The sequence below is a fragment of the Haliotis asinina genome, chromosome 1 (genome assembly GCF_037392515.1).
Source record: "Haliotis asinina isolate JCU_RB_2024 chromosome 1, JCU_Hal_asi_v2, whole genome shotgun sequence".
In the NCBI taxonomy this organism is placed as follows: domain Eukaryota; kingdom Metazoa; phylum Mollusca; class Gastropoda; order Lepetellida; family Haliotidae; genus Haliotis; species Haliotis asinina.
In genome coordinates, this window is record NC_090280.1 from 66,559,314 (window position 1) to 66,576,768 (window position 17,455).

Genomic DNA, 17,455 nt, shown 5'->3' on the forward strand with positions numbered 1-17,455 from the left:
TTTTGTACATGTATATATTTATTTCCCACTTTATTTTGTGGTTCAACAGATCAGCAGAATGGTAAAGGTATCACGGAATTCTCTTTTCATGTTTCCACATCACACATTTACTTGCATACACGCTGTAGAGGACGATGATGTAGCAATCTGCAGCCATACAGTACAGTGAGTGAATGAGCGAGTTTAGTTTTATGCCGCACTCAGCAATATTCCAGATACATGGCGATGAGCCATATAGTACACTGACGAACACTTCAGTATCAGCTCAACCAACATCACTGTGGCAGTCTGTGACAAGCTCAAAGTCTTTTGGCTTTGAAATCTTTACAGTATATTAACTGTACTCCAACTAACATTGACAGACAAGTATCCGAGCTTAGTCTGAAACTTGTTTGCGCAGATTGGTGTAGACAACTTAAGGTTCATCAGTATTTTTGCACACCATGATATACACATGGGGGTATATCTACTCTACGCCAGATGTCTTCAGCTTGTTGGTGGATATCAGATCAAACACATTGATACACACGTGGTATACACCCTGAACTTCTGATGTTGACACAATCATCAGCTTGTCTTCTTTGATTTCTTCTTCAATGATTTTGGTGGACCAAGAAATTTGAATGTTGTTCTGAAAAAAAGAAACCCAATAACGTACAGACAGTTGTTGCATGAATCACGGGTTTAGAATGTAGGCAGATAAACTGATGTAGATTAGGACTTTTTTTTAAACCTCTGTGAACCGTACATCTGGAGAGATATATCTGCTGTCTGTGCAAATATTCTACCCAGATGTGGATAAATGTTAGATATATCAGAAAACCTAACAAATTCTGCATGTTTGAGTACTAAGATGTATTGGAGTATTTAAGTATTTGCCATTAGTTGTAATGTGCAGTAACATTCTGTGGATGACAGTATTGTACTACACACTTACAAGGTTATATACTGCAGTAATGTTGTTCCATGATATTCACTTTTGAAGTACTGTACTAGGTCACATGACAAGGTTACAGTACTGATCTAGTGAGTGAATGAGTTTAGTTTAACACTCAGCAATGTTCCAGCTATATGGCGGTATTCTGTAAATAATCGTGTCTGGACCAGAGAATCCAGTGATCAACAACATGAGCATTGATCTGCGCACTTGGGAACAATGTGTCAACCAAGTCGGTGAGCCTGACCACCTGATCCCGTTAGTCGCCTCCTTCGACGAGCACAGTCGCCTTTTGTGGCAAGCATGGATTTGGTGTTTGCATGGGTCTACCCCGGGACCTTCATGGGTCTACAGTACTGTACTATGTCCAAGACAAGGTTACGTGCTGCACTGATGCCATTCCGCGATCTTCACTTTTGTAGTACTGTACTAAGTCACATGACAAGGTTACAGTACTGTACTATGTCACGTCCTGCAGTAATGCCACTCCGTGATCTTCACTTTTGTAGTACTGTACTAAGTAACATGACAAGGTTACAGTACTGGACTACGTCACGACAAGGTTACCTGCTCCAGTGTCCGTGAATTCACTTTTGAAGTAAGGAATATGCAACTAGTTGAAAAATTATTGTGAAGTTTTTTGGGGTAAACTACTGTCATTGGACTATGATTCCCATGCTGCACTGCTACATACTGGCTGTGATCTGATCTGAACATATTATTACTGGACTGCTGAAACAGTGCCACCAGCAGACAGATAAATGTACGTCAGGTATACACATCTTCACAGATTCCTGCAGTAGAAATACTTACTGACATGTTGAACAGATTGGACTGAAGTTGCAGAAAACTGAAACAGGAGGTTACAAGCAATGAAAGTGTATGTCTACTTATGTGCACTGTTACCATACATCATAGTGCTGTCTATTTTTTAACCAGCAGCAGAGCATGAATGTCAACACTATGGTATATAATGAGAATAATATGGTATGTTACCATGCGCAGCCTTGCAACATCTATGTCAACAGTTTACCATCAATGTGAAAAATATGTAATCAGTGCTTAACAGTTTACCATCAATGTAAACAGCATGTAGTCAATGCTAACATAACATCAGTAGAATGGCATCAATGTTAACATAACATCAGTAGAATGGCATCAATGATAACATCAGTAGAATGGCATCAGAGGTAACATAACATCAGTAGAATGGCATCAATCTTAACATCAGTAGAATGGCATCAATGTTAACATAACATCAGTGGAATGGCATCAATGTTAACGTAACATCAGTCGAATGGCATCAGTGTTAACATAACATCAGTAGAATGGCATCAATGTTAATAATTTTGGCTAATTTTTAATCATGGATGAAATGCACACCTAGAAAAGTTCTAGAAAGTGTACTTCACTGGTGAAAAGTAATGTGAATATAATATTACATCACAATTACATAATGTTTTTCTACAGGACATCATGTTTTTACGGTCACTGTATATCTCCGTTTTGCTCTGCTTCCCTCAGAGTCAGGTGAGTTGTTTTGCTTTCTCACCAGTACATTGACACAGGTGCTATTTACTTTGGAAGGAATACATCCAAACTGTCAATTAGAAGCATCCTCCCAAACTATCTGTCACTGGCCTAGGTCAGAAAGTAGACTAAAAACATGTCATTTAAGTCATTTAAATCTTCTCTTACTAAGCTGAAGATGGGATCATGACCCTTTGAAAATACTCAATGCAATAACTACTCCATACGGCAACACCTTGCCAGACTTACTTGACAGGCAGACAGAGCAGACATATCCCACATCGATGAGGTTTCGATGGCAGAAACAGGCAGCACGGTAGTCCACCTGATCCTTCGGGGGTAGAGTCAGCTTGTCCCTCACTACTGGGTCAGGCAGGAACACCCACTGGCAACAGTCACCATCATAGGGGAAGTTAATACCTCCGGGAATCACAGACCTGCTACAATCCTGCTACAATTCTGCTAGCAAGGTTGAATGAATAATCAATGTCTTGAAATGGGAACATTTTGCTTAAAATTAATTCAACATTATTTCAAAATACATGTAATGGGGGTTATACGCCATGAAAACTGCTCCATGACGTCACTAGACATTGGACAAGATTTGAAAGATAACTGAGGTCACAATATTATAAAAAACCATTCAGCAGATTCAAACATTTCAGATGAAACCTAAAATCACTGCAGACAGAGTGACTTTAATGATATCATGGCTGACATGAAAAGAACAAACCACTGCATCCTTCAACAGCCCTCATCACATAACACAAAGCTTCAGAAATGGAAGATCACTGCTGCAGATATTTCAATGAATATAAATTGCAGATTGGGAGTCAAAGACAGCTGTAGAAACTTTTAATCTTCAACAGTGTCCAAGCAGCAACAGACAAGCGTAAATGAACCTGAAATGTGGTATGTGATCCTCACAATGTTTCAGCTCTTGTGATTCATAATCAAACAACATCCTTGTCCATCACACAGACCCTCTCAAACACATATTTTCAGAGTGTAATGAAATTTGATACTACAAACCAGAAATATTCTGCACCTTGAAAATATTGCATCTACGTACCCCTAGCCTGTTCTGCGATGAATTATTTTTGCGACCAATCACAGTCCTCATAGTAGACTGAGCCAGAAAAGCGTCATTAGAAACCAATCTTTATCCAAAACAATCCCTACTTACAACTGTGAAAATATTCTCGGCAAGAGTATAGTGATGTTGTTGATGTTCGGAGCTTTTGGACGATACCCATAAGATGATGCCTTGCATGTTATTGGTAAGAAGCTTCCGAAACGGAGGTGTTTTCCCCTGTAGTCTCCCGTTACCGAGTGGAAGGCCACTGATATCAGGTAACAGATGACCATACATATCATTTGAGAAACCATTTTGTAATAAGTAAATGCATGTGGTTGACTAGTATTGAAAGAGTTAATATTACTGTGCCAAGTATTTTTTGCAAGCAGAAGAGAAACGCAAAATTCGCAAAACATAAAGTGACACAGAATATTTCCAGTTCACAGTATGTGAGTAATCGTTAGATGGGCTCCTGCATTAATCATGATTTTCAAATGTTCACGTTTATGTGGTCATTGTACTACAACCATGTTCCTAAACTCTTTCAACATGCATTTCCTAACAGTAACAATGTCCGTCTAGGTAAACTAGTCTCAGTATTATTAGTTACGCTCCTCAACTGAGTCTAAGAAACCCTAGTATTAGGTCGCGTCAGGTAACCTTTGAGCGACCAATGACCATCCAATCAAATGTGCGAAAACCGAATGGAATTAATCAACCAGAAACCGTTTAGGGTTTGGCAGTACTTATCAAAGTCCCCTGTCACTGACACTAATCCCTCAACAAATGAAAATCCACTTAAAACACAGACATTTTACCTGCAACATATATCCTTAGGGCTTTCTGATAACATGGCTACCATAAGCCATTATTTCAACAAGTTGGCATCCCTGAATATTGACAAAAACACTATTTCCAGCAACTGTTTACTCACTGTTGACAGTGTTGTAGTGTGCTCCATGAGCAACACTTGGAAGTGATTTATGGAAAGTAGCGTTCGGAAACATTCAAGTACAAACCTTTTCATGGTAAAAGTTCGAAAGGTATGTGGAAATGTCCACTTTCGTAATTTGGTATGCTGTGTTCTCCTAAGCGGTACAAGCTCCTACTAGGGTTTGCTAGACTCATGAGAGTACTGTAATGAATAATGACTAAGTTTACTTACACTGCTAACAAAGTACACATAATCTCCCCTGGGATAAGCTTGTTCACATCAGTCATGGCAAGAGGATGAAAAATAATTCACCATCAACCATCAACACTTTTAGTTAAGTAGCCATTTTTGCTTGAAGGTGTGGATTACCTATATGTAGGTGATCTATTGTAGCATCACACTATTTTCATTATGTTCCTGTGGTCTTTGAGAGTGAGTGAGTGAGATCAATTTTACACCACACTCAGCAATATTCCAACTACATGTATATGGCGGTGGTATGTAAATAATTGAGTCTGGACCAGACAATCCAGTGATCAACAACATAAGCATCAATCTGCACTACTGGAAAGCAATGACATGTATCAATGATCTATTCGTCTGACATGATATATATATATATATGAGTTAGAAACAGTGTTAGCCTGCAACCATGTTGACTTGGCTGCAACAGTAGCTACACTCTCCATCTGTTCCAGAGAGTTGATCTATTTGTCTGACATGATTATCTGTTAGTTTCCCAACAACTGTCAGCCCTGAAGCCACTGCCATAGATTTATTACACTGCTCTCAGTTTGGTATTGTTTAGCAACTTCTGTCCTGCAGGGCTACCACATGGCAACACCATCAATCAATCTCAGCTCTTGGAAACAAGAAGCCCTAAAGTCATAGGAGAAAACCAATAGCTTGACATGCTTAGCGACCTTTCTGAGCACTCAGGTTTATAAGCTGATACAATGGGCTGTATCCAATGCCATGTTATAATACTGATCCATTGAACTGTTACTATTATCACTTCAGCATATTGATATATTTGTCCAGCTTTACATCATTTCAGCAAACTGACATATTACTATATCACTTCAGCAAACAGATGTATTCATCTGTAAATACATCACTTCAGCAACCTGACAAATTCAACTGTTACTATATCACATCTGTAACCTGATATATTCATTTGTTACTATATCACTTCAGCATATTGATGTATTTATCATGTCCTATATCACTTCAGCAAACTGACGCACTTATCTAGTACAGTAGTATATACAATGGGGGTTCTGGACCACTTTCAAAAAAAGTCTCTACAAAGCCTTATTTACTAAATAAGGCTTTGGTTGGGTCCTTAGCTCTTGCTACTATTACCCCTACTACTTAACGTGTGTTGGAGGTAACACTGTGCCGTACAGTACGATCAATAATTCTTCTCTTACAAACCCCCTACCCGGCCCATCCCTCAAGTAGTATAAGTTAGGTTCGTCGGCTTTCATATCCACTTTATCTATGTTGTAAGTTTTGACTGAACATATAGGATCGGTGGCCCGCTTACGGCTATCACCCTCGTGTTCCCCCGGCTGGTATAGATACCTCACTAGGGCCCTATCTGGTATCTGTTTCTCCTTCCCACGCAATGGAGCGGCCGACTCTGCAACTATTGATTTTAGTTTGATAGCGTCTGCCGGTTTCTCACCGGTGAGACGGGTGACTTCATGGTTGATTGCCGACACCACCTTGGGTAACCTCGTGACCCATTCAGTCGATCGTTTTCCAGGGGTGACCATCTCCCTAGCATACTGATGGCCGAACAAGCGCTCAGCCAAAGTCCTATTAAATCTCTCAACTATGGCTTGGCTGCGATGGGCTCCGGCCGTGCCACGCCTGACCTTTGTATCGTGTTTGGCTAGCAGTTGTGACACGGCACCCATGAACTCCCGTCCGGGGTCAACTTGCAGCTCTGTTGGCCACGTCAGCGGACTGCGTTTGTATATGCGTTCGAATCCTCTGGCTACCTGGGCCGAATCTTTCGTGGTCAAGGGTTCGGCTTCCTTGTAACGACTGGCTACGTCCACTACGGTTAAGGCATACTTGTACCTCTTGTCGTGGGGTAGGAACAGTAGGTCTGCCTGGTGAACGCTATTAGGTATGTTAATACCGAACCTCCTTCTAGGCACGTAGCGTGGTGCCGGCAAATAGATCTGCCACAGGGCTTGTTTTTCAAGCCACGCTTTGGCTTCCTCCGGGGGTACTCGCGCTATTTTAGCTAGCTTATCTACTGCGCTAGCTCCTTTCCAGTACCCACGCGGGCTGTAGTAAATAGCCTCAAATTTTTTCATGTCCATACGCGTATGTGTTTATCCCATCAATAGCTATCCAACGTTTCGTGTCCATAGGCGACAGGGACGTCTTGTTTATAGTCAATCCGTATATCTTATGTCCATCACTTCTAAGTGTGTTCATTTTATGCCTAAAGGTACGGGTCTTGAACAGGGCTTCCTTGAATCTGGCGTGTTTGATGTGTTGTTTCACCACATACTTCTTAACCCCCTTAGCCTTCCGGATCTCACTATTGTCGGCTTTCAGTATGGAGTACATCTTAGGTCTCAAACCTATGTACTCGGCTATGGGCGTGCCAGCACACTCGTCCTTCATCTTACCTAGGACCTTTTTATTTACCGTACTGTGTATGGTATGGGTCTTAGGGTAGTCGCTGGTGTCGTATAAATCGAGGTGTTTTTTCATGTCCTCGTACACGTCCTCGGTTCGAATCTCCATCAGCAGGGAATCCGTGTCAGTGTACAGCACTTCACACCTGTCACCGTACTGTTTCTTGAGCTCGTTGTAGTAAAAGTCGTACATCAGGTGTTTGGATAAATCGAGGATGCTCATCCCCACGTAAACAGGCCGGTTGAATTTTATGTGGCTTTTCTTCATGTGTAGGGCAACCAGGTTGTCTGTGAATATCTTACTACGGTTGAATGCCGGACTGACTATCAATCTCCTGAGCTTGTCTTCCTCACTCGACCGAACCAGCTTCACGGTCACGCGTTTCCTCAGGTTCTCCATAGTCTTACCAAACACCGAGTTGTTCATGAGCTTGTAGAGATTTTTCTCAAAATCACTGGTGGCTTTTTTTCGTAGGTCTGTGTTCATTCTGATGTAGGGCTCCATCCATGGGCTCTGGTCGAACATGAGCACCCTGTGTATTTTGGTCAGCCTCATACCCAACGACAGGTACAGCTGTAGGTTGCGATAGTGAACGATGTACTTGGTCTTATTCATTAAGTTAGGAACGAGTTTTTCAACGTCTGTCACACGCCCACCTAACAAGTTATGTTGGTACTCAGACATCCAGTCTGGGTTAACCCTCATACGTTCGGGGGCCAGGGGGTAGCTGTTGTGCGATGTGTGTAATTCCTTGGTATACTCTAAGTCAACCTCGAGGATATACCCTTTGTTCGAATCTGGGGCAACCCCCATAACATCAACGTGGGGTACCCATTCGAATCCCCCTGTAGGTAGATACTGACTCATGGCCCAGCCGTACAGGTTGTTTGCGTCGAGGTAGAGAATGTGATTGGTTGGCTTGTTAGGATCGTAACCTTTCACGTATTGATTATTTGCTTTCGCATATCGTTTGGATGCCATGGAAATCCCACCTCGCAAGCCTTTCTCAATGAATAGGTGCATGTCGTAATCTGTGAGCAATTCCAAATTAACTCCGGTCTTTTTAAGCAAGGCGTCCCACGACAGACCTGGGCTGGTGTAATACCATGCGGGGTCGAGTTTATACTGCTTGAAACACGTCCGCCTAAACGTCTCAAACACGTCGGCTAACAGCAGTACATCTGTCCTCAAGTACAGGTCGTGATAATCACCCAGGTTCTTACAACCCAGTTTATTCCATACGTTAGTCGCGTGCGAGTAATCATCTCGTGAGACGGACGCCTCATTCAGCTTGCTATAAAAGCAGTCAATAGGGGGTAGTCTGGGCTCGGTGAACTTGACCCAACTATCCATGTACTCATAGGGGTACACACCCTTCCTCATAAGCAGGGGTCTAGTCTCGGCGTCTGTGTATCGATCGGTGATAGGGAAGGTATTGTTGGCCTTGACCAGACTGTCGAGTGACGACAGGAGGAACTGAAATGAGTCAATGAACCTAAGTCCGTTTAAGCTGAAGGAGATGTATCTCTCCATGTTGTTGGGGATGCACGTTATATTACCATCGATTTTCGCGATGGCCTGCATGATCAAGTGTGAGTCGTACCCTCTCAAGTTGTGAAAGACAACGGGGATGTTTATTGTCTTAGGGTTGATTTTAAGCTTGAGGTTGCACGCGCTGTGAGCGGCGCCTCTATACTTACCAGTTATGTGGCAGTGATCTCTCACCGAATCACCGTTAAGTGGTGAGTCACACACGTGACAGTTAGTGCTACTAGCGTGAGCTAGCCTGTCGGCTCGGGTCATACGCATGGGAGCGATTCTATACAATGTATTCCTAATAATTTTTTCTTCCTCCTGCAAACACTTTAGAAACCTTTCAGCCGCGTCAGGGCCCCTATACACTACCGGAGCTTTCGTTTCCCCGTCACAACGGACGACAATGTATCCAAACCCACAGGCTTTATGCTCTTGTGTGGGGGAATCCCCCACCACCAAGGCTTCGAAGTCGGCGTATATGATATAAGGCACAGACATTTGGTTCTTGTGGTTACTGAATTTTAGGATATTATCACCTTCCTTAGGCATGTCGACTCGTATGGCCGTCTGCCCCACACCTTGACAATCCTCCCGGTGGGATTCTAATAAATCAGCTCGTGTGAAGCCATGTAGGCATCGTTCACAGAAGTGGGTCTTTCCTCTGTGTGCCGATTGGTCATACAACAGCCTGCTAAAGTGTTTTATCCATGTGTAGTGATACTTGTCACCTCGCTGGATCATGAATATATTGATAACTTGGCGATCCTTCACTTCGCTGACCCTGTGTACTATTGTTGTGTTACCTTCGTGTCCAAAGACATTTATAGCCAGATTATTCTGTTTTTCTACTTTAGTGATCTGGGATATGGGGGTGGGTTCATCTATACCATCCCAGTTGAGCCCATCGTCTTGGGGATAGCTAGAAAGCCTATCTGAATGAGTGTCAGCTGGAAATAAGGCTGACCTGATAGCTAACCTCAGGCAATCGTTTCCTCTATTCTTAACGTTTACTATGGCATGTTTGTTCCTATAGTAGGGGGGCAAGGCTAGGTATGATCCGCCTCTGAACGGCACGTAGTTAGCTATGTCTAGATAGACATTATCGATTTTATCTACAGCCCACCCAGACCCCAAGTGTGTGTAGCGTTCTAGGTATTCTCGTATCTGCTGAAAACTGGTATCGATTGATGCGTCAATGGTCTCTGTATGTGTGACAACCTCTTGTTTACCTCGGAAGTAAGGCTGAACATACTCAGTGACCCCACCCCCAACCTGCTTATCGAGCGACATTTTCACTGTGATCTGAAACTTGATACTTCCTAGGTTATTTAGTTCCTGGTTGACCTTATCAGCTATCAGAGGCTTGATATCTGTAATGTCTATGTTTCTATCAACGTGCATGCGCCAACCTCTCAAATAGTTGCCTACAGCGCGCTCAGTGCGCACGAACTGTAGGTCAATAGCTCTATTCTGGCGTAATAATTCTACAAGCTGTGGTTTTCTCATACGGGAATACCCGCCTAAACCCAAATCGTGTGCCTCGGCTTTCAGTTGTTTTACAGTGGGAGGTTTTGCTACGGGGGCATGTGATAACAATGCGGTTAACCCGGCTCTCCCCAGGTTTGAATAACCCGTGTATCCAAGCTGTTTTGCTTGAGCTTTTAATTGTTTTACCGTAGGGGCTTCTAAACCTAGTAATCTCAACAATGCTGACTTCCGCATTCGAGAATACCCGATCACACCTCTCTGTTTTGCGACCCGCTTAAGCTCGCGTACAGTAGTCATAGTGTTTACACCTAAGAGAACCAATGTCTAATTGGGTCACATTGATAAAAAATATAGTGAATCCAGTACTCGCACTGTCTAATTGGAGTCTATCTTGAGCAGTCGCCTACGTTCTTTTATGTAGCCCTTTTTATTCTCGTAGATGAGTTGATGTCTGACTACGTTCGCTCCGTGAGCTTTACATAGACAGTAGTGCCCTTTAACCCCGATACCACACACAGAACACGTGTAGTTAGGACTTCCCATATGGAAACAACAGAACCCCTGATTCCTGCATTTCCTACCACAGGCCTCGGTCTTCCCCATAAGTATGTATTCGCATCGGTATGGAGCGGGTCTCATGTTTACTTATATGGGTATTTAGTTTAATTGCTTCGCAACCAACGCAGTAGCTGCTATACCCAACACTATGAAGCCCAGTTCACGATCCATTTGCCCCTTGGATGGTGTGTAGTACTGAGCGAGTGTGGGTTTATTTAGCGGTTCCAATCGTTTACCAGTTAGTAGGTAGTATTCTTTCATTGCTTCATCGACATCGTTGAATGTTTGAACGGCATGGTTTTCACGTTGGAGTTGTTCGTTAATAAAATCGATCCTCTGGAGGCGTTTTTTAGCGTACTCGGCCTGTGCCTTTTGTAATTTCTCAGTAGCGAGATCGTGCCGCTTCCTTTCTTCCTGTATTTCAGCCGCGTGGTCATCTCGTAGTTTCGAGAAGAGGAAATTACTCCCGGAAAATGCCAGGGCATTCACTAACGCCCCACCGACCATCATAGCTATCGTGGCCATCCTATATTTATTTCATTATATTTTCAGGTATTATCCCTTGTTTTACTAGGATGTCTTTTGTAGCCATCGCCATACCAAGGTTCATTATGAGCATACCCATATCCTGCAGGTTGAAATCTAGCTTGATAGTTGGTTGTTTAAGCACCATTTTAGTCAACCGAGCGTACCCTACGGCTAGACTGGCGACCACTGTGGCGTGGTATGCGTCGTTGACGAACGTTTTCCCCTCAGACATTATGTATATGATATAAAAATATTAAAATTATAACATGATATGCGGGTCGACCTCTAATTGTGTTGGGGTGGGGGGTACCCCCACGTTTCCCCCACGTCCCTCACGTGTATATAACCACGAGATAGCCAAGACAGCAGTTACGCCTACAGCCAACAACAGTCGGGTTGGGTTGGTCACTGTAATAATTTTATGTTGGTTACACCACCGTTTTTTACCGGCAGCTACTCTCTTAGGATTCTTCTGTCTGGTTACTGTTGGGGGTTCCTGTGAAGGGGTCACTTCCCCCACTGTTTCCCTGGTCTCCACCGTCACCTCGGGAGGGGTTTCCCTCACTGTGGGGGGTACCCCCACCGTCACCTCGGGAGCAGCATCCATCTATACTATTATTATTATTTTTTCTCTCAAATTGACAATGCTTTGCCGTGATAATCGCCGCCGTCACTGGAGCCAACAACATGCCATATTTGTGGTACAGCTCGCAGCTGATAGAGCTCACGGCGTGTTCGATAAAAGGGTCTTTCTCGAGGTCCTCCCACAGGTAAAGTCGGCGCTCTGGTGGAATGGGAAGGAAGTATGACACAATACCGGTGTATATCTGGGTCATAGCCGATCCTATTGTCTTTGTCATTTCTGCTCCGAGCCGGGACTCGTATCTAGCGTACAGCTTATCGATTTCTTCGGCTGACATTTTGTGAATTTTATCCGGAGTGTACTCCCCAAAGTAATGTTTGGCTTTGCCGCCAACAGCCAACGCCACCAGTTTCTCTCGCTTATCATCAGTGGGGGAGACCCCAGGTACCAACAATTGTTCGAGCAATTCCTCACACTCCATCTTATAATATAACAAGTAAGATTTAGTTTTAACTATATAATACCCGATGCAGACAAAACACAGAGAAATGAAGGTTAAGTTGGACACGACAAACACTTCAAATATCATAGCTATACTTAGCATTTGCTTAGCTTTAGCTTAGCTTTGCTTAGCTTTGCTTAGCTTTAGCACACCCTATATGCTACTGGTTGGTCGGTCTTGAGCACGAGCTTAGCGTGTTTAGTTTCAGCGAGCTGTTTCTTCACCCGTTCCCGTTCTAATTTGCTCATCACATCGTTCTCTCTCAAACACTCCTCGAACGAATCCCTGTCCTTGCAGTGAAATAAGGCCACCCATCGCGTCTGCTCCCTGAGGTCTTTCAACACCGAGTTGAACTTCTGCGTTAGCACCCAGACGCTGTGATTTGCATGCCGGCCGGAGAAGGCCAGGTACGATAGCATGTCTCTCTTTTTTGTTATCTCGCGATTAGCGCTGCAGTCGTCCAGTATAAACAGCGTCGGTTCCCCTTTAAATTTCTCGTGAAGAGCTTTCAACCAGTCCTGCAGGCGTGTTCCAGGGTCGATTTTGTGTACGTCCGGGTCCGTCATCACCCAAGGTCGCGCGTACGTTTTATTCATGCTCAGAGTAGGGCACATGATAACGATGTTATCGAACACATCCTTGTAGTAACCCTCCAACATATCCAACACGAAAACGGTCTTCCCACAGCCAGTCTGCCCGCACACTATGGCGCAGTGTGGGTCAGTGGGCAGTGGGGGGTACCCCCCATCAGTAGATGGCTTGCACGAATCTCCCATTGTCTATATTAAGTTGCGCGTCCATAATAACGTACAGATATAATTTCAACTTACCAGCGGGTTGAGCCTTTTTAGTAATCTGGATGGTTATCCCTTCGCTGCCGTTATCTATACGGCGCCCGCTACCGTGCAGTTTATCATCATCCGTGGATCGCATGTCCAACCATAGGGCGTACTTGGTGGTCAGGTATTCACCGATCTGCACGGAGCCGAGGTCCAGGTCCTTTGTTATATAATGTGGGGTCCCCACTGGTAGCTTTTTTATCTCATCCCACTGCTGGTGTGGTCTCATACCATGACTGAACAGCTGGTTGGGCACGCCCTCGATGGTCACTTCCACCTTTTCAATCTCGGGGTTGAAAAACTTCTCGCTGTCCCTCCGGAATGGCTCGTAATCCTCCACGGGGACGACCAGGATACCTTTCATCGATCGCGCCGGCACGTTCAGGTTGATATTCCACACAGTGTCGCTCTTATCTCGCACGACTGATCTATGCCTCAGTACGCGATCGTACAGGATAGCCATCTTCCCAGAGTACTGGCTTCGAACCTGCCTGGCCAGCTCCGGGCTAGTGGCCATGTCGAACTCCAGAGAGATGTTGTCTATGGCATAACTGGCCTCATCACCGTTCGGCGTACGCACTACTTTGCTATAGTCGTTAAACGTGAGCTCGTATTCGAGCCTATCACCCAGCGCGGCCTGGTAAAACGGCGCGTGTCCCGTGAGCAACTCGAAGTCGAGCGGCACGCAGAATCGATTCCCGTATGCTCGAGCGATGGCCTTTTCACCGTCCGATAGCTTGTCTAGCTGGTCTTGCGTGAAGGCATACCCTATGCGCGACCGGGTTGATTTGCTGATGCCCTGGTACACATCATTGACTCGTTCTCCCTTGCTTTTCCAGAGATCCCCGTAGCAGTGAAACACGTCGCTGTCGTCGATACTCAGCACCTCGTTACCGCTGATCTTGACGGTCGTTTTCTTGATGATAGCTCGACCCACGTTCCGCACTAGCTCGCGTTTGTCGTTGTCGGAGGTCAACGTGATATTGAACGCCAGTCGAACAGTGCCTGGTACAATGAGGTCATTCTCACCAAGGTTTGGAAATCTAACCAGCAGAGTTTGATTCTGGTCTATCTTGCTGGGATTGTTGGTGATGGTCACCGACTGGCGCACGGCTCTGGCTCCTAATGGCTCTCTCAATCTTCTGAAAGGATCTAATTTTCTGCCGTACATTGTTATATAAAGGAAATATATTTTTAATACTAATGGATGAAGACATACCTATGGATGATATGCGGGGCGATAGTGCCCAGGCATTCGATGATGACCAGGAGACCTCATTCTCGCAAGGTGGCGCACTCACGTGGCAGGCCGTCGACGATTATTACAACGCAGTTGAAAATAAATCCAAACTCAAGCCGCTGTGGCGAGACTATTCCAAGTTTACCATCGATAGCAATGGCACGCTGCGTTTGAAGGCTCGCCCGGAGATCGATCTCGTGAATAAACGCTTGCCTTATCAACATTGGGCAGTAAACATGGGAGTGACTTGACCCGCGATGAACTAGGTTTCATAGATTACAGTGGCGCGCGACCTAAGCTTCCTCCGAAGGTCCGTCAAGGTCTGCAAGACATCAGGGACGCCACATCAGATCAAAACATGACTTATGATATTAAAAAGGTGTTGGCCGACTACGAGAACAAGCCCTTCCCGGGTCTCGAATTTACCTTTCGGGAACTGCGGGGGTTGGATCTGACGATGCAAACCATTAGCGGACATCTCGCGAAAAGCACGGCCAAAATTAGCGTGATAGACGACCACATCGCCTATGAAAAGGAAAAACTCGGTGAAACTGAGGACGAGGCTCTGAAAGCCACCATCAAGAAACGAATACGTAATTTGGAAGAGGAAAGGCAGACCTGGCTGGAGACAGCGTCCGGCTTCAAAGAAAAGCTTCAATCCCAGGTCAGCCGTATACGGGAAACCATCAATCAAGTCCTCTACCGAGACACCACGTTAGCAGACAGGATTCGGATATTGTTCCGGGAGCAAGGGATCACCATCGCCAGCATTCTGACTGCATTGGGTTTCATGATATCAACCCTGGTGGTGTCACTGACAGGGCCTGCCGGCGGCGGTGGGGGAGTTCCCCCCACACCCCCCGGCGGTGGTGTTAAAGACTGGATAAAAAAACTCGGGGAAGGTCTAGCTAAACTGGCTGGTAAAGCCGCCGAAGCCCTTCCCGGCATCCTGGGTAGCATCGTCTCGTGGTTGTTGGGCGCTCTGGCTAAAACTGCCACGTGGCTCAGTCAAAACCTGTGGGCAGCCATCGTCGCCGTGGCGGGTCTGGTGTACGTAGCGGCTAAGAAATTTTTAACCAAATAAGTCCCAAAGCTACCCCACCAACCACCAGGACCGTTTTACTATCAATATGCTGCTGATTGGAGGCCTGAATATGAGGGGCCACCTCCTGTGGTGTTGGTTGAACTTTAGACTCCGCGGGTGGCGCCACTATACCCGTTTCACGTGGTGGGATGTGTGGGATATAGGGGGTGTTAATATCGGGGTTGATACCCAACTTTTGATCCGCCGTGGCTATGACTATTTTGTTGTTATAACCCACCACTTTTTTTACTCTCAGTTGCATATCACTCGGAGCCATGTACAGCCCCACGCCGAACACGTAATTGACTTTCGATCTGGCGTATTCTAACACGTTTTGGTAACGGTCGATGGCCCGCGGGAGATCAACTGGAGAATTGATAGCATCCTCAACGTTGGCAACGAACTGTTTCTGAGCGTCGTAAGCAGTTCCCTTACCGAGGATGTTGGAACGCGTCATCGACTGCGCACCCAACAGCGCCCACACGTACGTTCGAATCGAGTCGTTCAAGCGTATTGTACCAGCACGAGTGAATCCTTTCGATGTTTTTGAGATCATTTTAGTCCAGGCTGTGGCTGCATCAGGATTGGTTTGCTTTATGTAGCTGACATGGATCTGTTCATTCGTTGTGGGGCCTGTAAATGTATGACGGTGTGGGTTGTATGTACCATCTGCAGAACCGGCTATATATGTTCCGGACCTGTAGAAGTACACGTAAACTATACCGAGACCATGGTTCACACCAGGAAGGCGAAAGTCTTTATTCGTTGGAATCTCAAACTCCCCACAAACACGTTCATAAGCGCGTTTATCATAGGGGTTATTCGTCATACTCCACGCTTTATCTTGGGGAAGAGGAGCACTTATTTCCTTCAATATTCGTCTCGTTTGATAATAAATATGAAACAAAATGACTGCCTTACTCAGTTCGTCTATACCGTAGTCTAGTGTCACACCCGACCCTGTCGTCGCACACCACACAGCAAAGTTGAGTTGGTTCTGCCAAAACTGCATTGGGTTTTGATTCCAGTTTACCACCGCCTGCGCGTTATTAACGGTCACGATATAGTTTTCAAAGATATTAATAAAGGTTGTTTTAAACCCCGTACTACCTACCACCACGATTTTCAAGTGTGCTAAGTCCATTATAATATATAAATTATATATTATAATATGTACATAACACTTCCAGGAATAACGAGCGGTGAGGCCGTTCAGCTGACGCACGCGATCGATAACACGTCAGGCCAACTCGAAGTCGCACTCTGCGATATCACCTACCTACCGCAATGGACTAACATCAACGCCAGCAACAATAAGCTGTTCGTCAGTGGAACTCGCAGCCAGATAACTGACGGCTACTACAGCGTGTGCTCTCTAAACGACGAGGTCTTCAAACCCCTGGGAGCTGAACTCAAGATGAACGACTCAAACGGCACAGTGGTGTTAATCAACAACGGAAGAAACCCCTTGAGGCTCGGCCGACCAATAGCGAGGATACTCGGTATGTCTCCTGACGAGATAAAACCAACAACAACCGTCACAGGCACGAAGTTACCCGACCTAGTACCGTACCGAGAGCTGTACATTCATCTCGGTCAGGTGAGCACAACGTACAACATTCAAGGAGGTCACCCTTCCACTATACTGAGAGCAGTGCCGGTGAAAACTGAGAAATACAACGACGGTAGAACCGAGTCGTTTTCACCACGGCAGTATAAGAGATTAACCCAGGGCAACATACCTGAGCTGATAATATCGGTGTTAGATATAAATCATAATCCTGTAAATATAGGATACCTCAGCTTAACGCTTCACGTAAAATGACCAGCGCACAAGGGCCCGGAGTGAAAAAATGCGTCAATATCGGGATCTCCGACCTCGGAGACGCGCACGGTTTCGACGCTCCCGGAGTAGATGGTAAATCGTACGCCTTGCAACTGAAAAACAACATTT

The 17,455-nt window shown here is 45.1% G+C and overlaps 1 protein-coding gene across 1 annotated transcript in view; it reads right to left on the bottom strand.

The window, feature by feature from the left end:
• The window catches only part of LOC137296192 (general transcription factor IIH subunit 3-like), a 24,957-nt gene continuing 7,502 nt past the window's right edge, over positions 1-17,455 (bottom strand). The window contains exons 10-12 of the mRNA XM_067827915.1: positions 2,717-2,852; positions 1,751-1,787; positions 1-631 (exon numbers count right to left, since the gene is read on the bottom strand). Of these exons, the coding sequence (XP_067684016.1) occupies positions 568-631; positions 1,751-1,787; positions 2,717-2,852 (237 nt within the window). The 3' untranslated portion in view covers positions 1-567. The remainder of the gene's footprint in view (positions 632-1,750; positions 1,788-2,716; positions 2,853-17,455) is intronic.